This window comes from Mastomys coucha, unplaced genomic scaffold (genome assembly GCF_008632895.1).
Source record: "Mastomys coucha isolate ucsf_1 unplaced genomic scaffold, UCSF_Mcou_1 pScaffold20, whole genome shotgun sequence".
Taxonomy (NCBI): domain Eukaryota; kingdom Metazoa; phylum Chordata; class Mammalia; order Rodentia; family Muridae; genus Mastomys; species Mastomys coucha.
Genome location: NW_022196903.1, coordinates 83,371,757 through 83,379,759, shown reverse-complemented (window position 1 = coordinate 83,379,759; position 8,003 = coordinate 83,371,757). Strand labels below are relative to the sequence as shown.

At 39.1% G+C, this 8,003-nt stretch overlaps 1 protein-coding gene across 1 annotated transcript; it reads right to left on the bottom strand.

Annotated features, from left to right (window-relative positions):
- Positions 1–5,772: 5,772 nt before the first annotated feature.
- On the bottom strand, positions 5,773–6,705 carry LOC116098238 (vomeronasal type-1 receptor 40-like). The gene has a single exon (XM_031380913.1). The coding sequence runs from the start codon at positions 6,703–6,705 to the stop codon at positions 5,773–5,775; it is 933 nt and encodes a 310-aa protein (XP_031236773.1).
- Positions 6,706–8,003: the final 1,298 nt, after the last annotated feature.

Here is an 8,003-nt window from a genome sequence, read left to right as displayed (position 1 = left end):
TCTCAGGGTCCTTTTGCATTTATCTGCCCACTAAGGACTTTGAACATTTCTTTAGGTGCTTGTAAGTCATTTGAGATTCTTCAGTTGTGAATTCAGTTTAGTTCTCTACCCATTTTTTTGATTGGGTTGTTTGGTGTTTTGGTGGTTAACATCTTGAGTTCTTTATATATTTTGGAGTCCATTGATATTAAGAGATCTTAAGGAAAAAAGATTGTTGCTTCCTGTTATTTTTGTAGTTAGAGATAGGATTATTTTTTTTATAGCTATCTCCATTTTAGTTTGTTAAAAGATTATTTTCTTGCTTTTTCTAGGATGTAATTTCCCTCCTTGTGCTAGAATTTTCTATTTATTATCCTTTGGAGGACTGGATTTGTAGAGAGATATTGTGTAAATTTATTTTTGTCATGGAATATCTTGGTTTCTCCATCTATGGTGATTGAGAGTTTTGTTGGGTATAGTAGCCTGGGCTGGCATTTGTGTACTCTTAGGGTCTATTTGACATCTGCCCAGGATCTTCTGACTTTTATAGTCTCTGGTGAGAAGTCTGGTGTAATTCTGATAGATCTGCTTCATATGTTACTTGACCTTTTTCCCTCGCTGCTTTTTAATATTCTTTCTTTGTTTGGGGCATTTGGTGTTTCCAGTATTATGTGACAGGAGGAATTTCTTTTCTAATCCAATCTACTTGGTGTTCTGTGGACTACTTGTATGATCATGGGCATCTGTTTTTTTAGGTTATGGAAGTTTTCTTCTATAATTTTGTTGAAGATACTTACTGGCCCTTTAACTTGGGAATCTTTGCTCTCTTCTATACCTATTTTCCTTAGTTTTTGCCTTCTCATTGTGTCCTGGGTTTCCTGAATGTTTTGGGTTAGGAGCTTTTGCATTTTGCATTTTCTTTGGTTGTTGTAACAATGTTTTCTATGGTATCTTCAGCAATTGAGATTCTCCCTATCTCTTGTATTCTGTTGGTGATGCTTGCATCTATGACTCCTGATGTCTTTCCTAGGCTTTCAATCTCCAAGTTTGTCTCCCTTTGTGATGTCTTTACTGATTCTATTTCCATTTTCAGATCTTGGATGATATTGTTCAATTTCTTTAAGGGATTTATGTGTTTCCTCTTTAAGGGCTTCTACCTGTTTACCTGTGTTCTCCTGTATTTCTTTAAGGGAGTTATTTATATCCTTTTTAAAGTTCTCTATCATCATCATAAGGTGTGATTTTTTAAATCAGAATCTTGCTTTTCCAGTGTGCTGGGGTAACAGAGGTTAGCAGTGGTGGGAAAACTTGGTTCTGATGATGCCAAGTAGCCTTGATTTCTGTTGTTCAAGTTCTTGCACTTGCCTCTCGCATACTGGTTATCTCTGGTGTTAGCTGGGCATGCTGTCTCTGACTAGAGCTTGTTCCTCCTGTGAGCCTATGAGTCTATGATCTTAGGTGTGTCAGTACTTCTGGAAGACCAGGTCTTTCAAGGAAAAATGGGATGCAGAGGGCTACGATCTATGAGGGTACACAACATGTAACTCTAAGGGCTGAGGAATGAGTTGGTGGGTATGAAAACTTGACCTTGAGCCAATACTCAAAATCTATATGAAGGTAAAGAGAGAACCAACTCTACAAAGCTGTCCTCTGGCACATATAAGTTCATAGAAATTTTAGTATTTTTCAAGTGGAATGGCATTAAAAATATTATCACTTAAAAATCAAACCTGTTAAAGCTGCTGCCCTGCAACTCCCATGCGAGGGAGTTGCAAGCCAGCCTAAATATAGCTATCTCCTGAGAGTCTCTGACAGTACCTGACTAATACAGATGTAGAGGTTCACAGCCATCCATTGAACTGAGTACATGGTCACCAGTGAAGGAGTTAGAGAAAGGACCAATGAAGCTGAGGGGCTTGAAGCCCCTTATGACGAATAACAATATGAACTAACTAGTACCCTCAGAGCTCCCAGGGTCTCAACCACCAACCAAGGACTGTACATGGAGGGGTCTGATTGTTCTGGCAGCATGTGTATAGTAGAGGATTGCAAATTCGATCATCAATAGGAGAGGACCTCGGCCCTGTGAAGGTTCTGTGCCCCAGAGTAGGGGAATGCCAGGGCCAATAAGTGGGGGAGGGTGGGGTGGCAGGCATGGGGAGGGGGGAGGCAACAGGGTTTTGTTTTTGTTGTTTCTGTTTGTTTCTTTGTTTTTTGGAGGGGAAACTGTGAAAAGAGAAATTTACATGTAAATAAAGAAAATATCTAATAAAAAAACCTGTAAGATGAAAATATTTTCACATTTATTTACACTACTTGACTCTAATATCAAGTACTAAAGGGAGGAAAAGATTAAATTCATAATCAATAGTTTGTATTTAAGAACTCAGAGCTATTGTGAGAATTGATGAAAACATTTTTAGAAGACAATTTTCTAAAATAAAAACTCCATAGTATCATTAGCAGAGTTTATCATTTTGCCAGATCAATAGACTAAGTATTCTATATAGCAATAGCATCTTGATTAAACAGTTTTATTAAATTATGCCCATTAAGTGTGAAGTGATTCTATAACATACATGCACTACTAGACTCCCAATCTCAATAAAGGGAAGAGAAAAAATTAAAATTATTTACAAAGCAAAGAGAAGGTAAAAGTAATTTTCTGTACACATGTAGAGTGTCTTTGGAGTCTCTTGACATGATCCTAGGAAAATCACACTGATGTGTAACCACAGGCTTTCCCACCCATACCCTACCCAGTTCCTGAATGACAAATCTAAGATTTAATTAATTATGAATAAATACCCAGTTCATAAGCTTCAGCTTGTTTCCTGACTGGCTCATCACTTATATAAGCCATTTAAATCATACTAGGTCTTTCACAAGACTAGTTATATCTCAGTTTTGTCCCTCTGACTAACTCCCAGAGTTACTATCTCTCTACCAAAACAACCACCTATTATTTCCTGCACTTTGCTAATAGGCCATCAGCATTTATTGACAGATGATGCTTTCACACAGGTCACAAGAGATTCTCTCTACAGTAAAGTGGCAATATATTTCATGAATCTCCAAGTTATATGGAGCACGCTGTCACCATGGGACATTTTATGACTTCTGTAGACTTACAGAATAGATGCTATGTTTATCTGTCACTGTCTTTCTCTGTATCTACTTCTGAGTTGAAATAAATATATTTCTGTGAAATAAAGCATGAAATGAAGTAATTTAAAAGACTAGTTGGAGAGCTACTTAGGTGCAGGATGAACCAGTCAGAAGGGCAGGTTAACCCCTGCCACCTGAATCGCCCATCCATAGAATCGGTTGCCCAAGGTATAGTCTACTTCTGATATCTTCCCAATTCTTGCCTGGGCCCCTGGCCTTGGTCCAGCCCTTGCCCCAAATTCTGGCAGTCTCTAGCTACTCATGTTCAGGCTACATCAGATAGAACAGAGAAATGCCCGTTGACCAAATGCCAAGCAAGTTGCCAGAAGTCAAGCCAACCACCCAGTCAAAGATTACCTAGTAGTCAATCATGCTGCAAGAAATCTAGAAACCCCATAAAGCCCAGGGAGGACAGAAATCAAGGAATGAGGCACCCCCTCAACAAAGACAAACTCAGAAACCTGTACCAGGATTATAGTCATTAGAAACTAAGATGCCTAAATGCCAGGGTAAAAATACAGCTAACAAGAGCCAGGGTAATATGGCACCACCAGTACTTAGCTATATACTATGACAACAAGAGCTGCCCAACACTACAGAATAAATGAAAACTACCTTAAAACCAACTTTATGAAGATGATAGAGGTCCTTAAAGAAGAAATGAAAAAAAATCCCTTAAAGAAATTGAGAGAAAGACAAAATAGTGGAGAAATCAATAAAGCCCTTAAAGAATGCCAAGAAAGTAAAAACAAAAAAATAAACAAAAACAAATAAGTGAAGGAAACTGTTCAAGACCTGAATATTGAAATAGAAGCAATGAAGAAAACACAAACTGAGGGAATTCTGGAAATGGAAAATCTACAAGTGAACAGGAACAAAGGATGTAAGCATCATCAACAGAATATAAGAGTTGAAAGAGAGAATGTCAGGGATTGAAGATACAATTGAAGAAATATATTCCTTAGTCAAAGAAAATGTTACATCTAAAAATTACTCATAGAGAACATACATAAAAATCTGGGGCACTTTGAAAAGACCAAACCAATTGTAATTGAAATAGAAGAAGGAGAATGTTCCCAGTTCAAAGTCCAAGAAAAATTTTTCAACAAAATCAAAGAAAATTTCCCTAATCGTAAGAAAGGGATGCCTATAAAAATACCCGAAGCTTATAAAACACCAAATAAATTGGACCAAAAAAGAAAGTCCCCCTACCATATATTTATAATCAAAACACTAAATGTACAGAACAGAGAAAGAATATTAAAATCCAATGGAGCTGAGGGATTTGCAGCCCCTTAGGACTAACAACAATATGAACTAAGTAGTACCCTCAGAGCACCCAGGGTCTCAACCATCAACCAAGGACTGCACATGGAGGGGTCTGATTGTTCTGGCAGCATGTGTATAGTAGAGGATTGCAAATTCGATCAGCAATAGGAGGAGAGGACATTGGCCCTGTGAAGGATCTGTGCCCCAGTGTAGGGGAATGCCAGGGCCAATAAGTGGGAGAGGATGGGGTGGCAGGCATGGGAAGGGGGGAGGCAACAGGGGTTTGTTTTTGTTGTTTTTGTTTGTTTCTTTGTTTTTTGGAGGGGAAACTGGGAAAGGAGAAATTTACATGTAAATAAAGAAAATATCTAATAAAAAAATTGGAAATGGAAACATTGATTCTCTCATAGGTTTGTAAAAGTACACATATTTAATAAAAAATGCATACACTGCTAGTCAAAGTGAGTCACTAAATTAAAAATAGAAATACAGACCTAAAATTAATGCCATATAATTTGGAGATTCTAAAGCACAGAAATAAATATCCTATAATGAAATCCTCTCATTCTGCAAAACACAGTCCTCTATGCTGCGTGACAGTCAGAGCTCAGTATCTCCTTTGCAGATGCTGAACACCTCCCTGATGCCACCTAGTTTCTTCTCCCACAGCCTGCCTGGGACCTGAACACCTTCTGATTCTGCACTTGGGTGCAGGGCACTTACCCAGATGCAAGTGGCAGAGCAGTATGCTTTGCCTGTGTAGATCTGAACACACTTGTGTTACTGGTGCCTTTAATGCATCTCTGCAGCCCGTAATTTTAACATTTGTATATGATAACAGGTCTACAGGCGAGAGGGCAAAAGCATGGCATCACTGCTGGAGAATTTTGCCTTCATCTTGGTTTTACTCTTTCCTATCCTAGATAACAGCACACCAGGGTAGGAGGAGCTCCGGTCAAGCTTTTCTCATAAATTCCCATGACACACCTACCAGAGGAATGAAATGTCACATCACATAGTAAACCAGAACTTTACTCCTTCTAATGTCAGAATTATTGGTCTTTACCTGCTTCAAACTTAAAAGTAATTTGAAAACCCAGGTCAAAAGAGAGCCTTCTAACAGATCATCTTTGAAATTATTCTGAGAAATATAAATCTCAAATGATACCTGAATGGACATGCTGTTTAATTTTCTTTTATATACTCATCATTGAAACACAAAGTAAACAGATTTAACAGAAAAAAGTTAATTTAATATATCAGTTTAAGCATATAATGTTCCAAATATGTCATGAGCCATACTTCTGATGACAACATATTGGATTATATTCAGGGTCCATACCCATCAATGAATAATCAAATATTTACTATTCTGCCAAACATTGACCTCAAAAACTTAATTACATGCTGTCCAGTGCAAATAAACACAAAAGGGTTGAGTGTGCCATAGCTATGGAACACAATAATATGGAGAGGGTACAATATTGAACTATCCTTGAACTTTATCCTTGAGTGGAAGACAACCTGTTCCAAAATGTAGAGAACCACAAAGAAGCTCATGAGCAGCATGATGGTCCTGGTGGCCCTTTGCTCTGGGGAGGCTTTTGAAGAAAGGATGGTGCTGTGAAGATGCTGGGCCTGCTTCTTGTGCCTCCATAGGAGAGCCACCATGTACCCACTGGACAGGGTCATGAGACCAATGAGAAAGGCTTCCCTGATGGCCATCGGTGTGGAAAACATGCTTGTTCTGGAGTAACTCATGGGTAGAAGAGAGCAGGACTGAGTAACATACATAAAATTCTCTGAGGTCAAATTGGGGGTAGCAGTAATCGATAAAAAGAGGTGACTGCTAAAAGACATATAAACAACACAGAAGAAAAGAAAGGCACCTGAGATGTGATGGGGAGATTTATGCTTAAACTTTGTTAAACAGGAGCTTCTCGGGCTGAGAGTGATGGTCCAAAGGACATTCAGCAGACAAGTCGAAGAAAGAGTGAGGCCCCTCAAAAGCCTGTGCAAGTAGATTAGGGATTGGCATGTGATCGAATCCCATTTCCCCTGAGAAGTAAACATGTCCACAGCTATGAGGCCCATAGTTATAAGCATCATTAGTTGGGTTAGGGACAAGAAAGCAATGTAGAGATCAATGGGCTTAGGCCTGTTCCCACCAAGGAGCATGCACAGATGGGCAAAAAAAAGGACACTATTAGCTGAGATCCCAACACTCACTTCAAAGAACAAGATGATTTTAATTTTTATGTCAGTGTGGAGTAAGTTGTCTTTATTCATTGTATGTATGTAGGAATCAAATAGCAAAATCCTAAGAGGAAAAGAGAAAACTCTTCATTACACTATACAGCCTTGTTCAGAAATGCCAACCAACAAAGAGCTAGCAACATTATGTCGACTCATCCCAATTCCACCTCATCCTAACTCAGCTCCAGCTCACACCATCTCAAAGCCATCCCCATGGTCCCCACTGTCCTAATGCTTTCCAATCAAGGCTGAATTGTGTGTATCATTGTAGGGCTACCTCCAAATATAAACTTTCTTGTACATTAAACATTTCCAAGAGTTCTAAGAAGCATTTGTGCTCATAGCCCCTGGTTTTGGTTTGTTCTGGGCCAAGAACTGTGTCTCATTTATTGGACAGACAATAGCATTACATATCTGGTGAACTGGAATGGAGAAAATTGTACAAAACTAGAAATATGCACTCCTGGAAGACTGTGACCACAGGTTCCACATGCACAGAGTAATTTTCTTTGTCTGCTTTATTCTGCTCCTTTACCCTGGACCAAATATTCATTTCTCTCTCTCTCTCTCTCTCTCTCTCTCTCTCTCTCTCTCTCTCTCTCTCTCTCTCTCTCTCTCTCTCTCTCTCTCTCTCTCTATCTATCTATCTCTGTGTGTTTCTCTTCCCTGTTCCTCCTTTTTTCCTCTTCCCTCTCTCTCCCTTTCTCCGTTTTTCAAGACAGGGTCTCTATGTATCCCTGGCTGTCCTAGAAGTCACTCTGTTGACCAGGCTGGCTTCTAACTCAGAGATGTACTAGCTTCTACTTTTGAAGTGGATTAAAAAATGTGCCAACACTGCCTGGCCAGGCCAAATATTCTTAATAAATCTCCAGAACAAATGCTTACCAATTTGGACTCTGAATCAAATTCTACCCTCTGCTATTTCCTTAGAGTGTGACCTTAAGCACTCAGAGCTCCACTTATGTCCTCTATAACATATGGACAGTCAGTCCTGTACCTGTGTCAGAGGACTGTACATGTGAAAGAACATGCAGTACACACGCCAAACATGGAACTGTTGCTGGCACAGAATGATTGCTATAGACATGTCAGCTGATGGTTTTCTCATGCAGTGCCTTGTCATGTAGCCTGGGAGAGACAATTCAGCTCTGTTAATGACTCATCAGCTCTTTCCCAGCCTGAAACAGAAAAGACAAAAATGACCAAAACAGTAGAATTATGGAGCCAGGTTCCCTTTCCAAACAGTTTAAAATAGTGGTCTTTCTCTGAATTCTAAATGACTCTGCATCTAACCTATGACTTTAATCTTCTGCCAAAATGCCTCTGTGAAA

Bases quoted from the DNA above. Each gene is read 5' to 3' on its own strand.
- LOC116098238 (XM_031380913.1), bottom strand. From the start codon at position 6,705: ATGAATAAAGACAACTTACTCCACACTGACATAAAAATTAAAATCATC.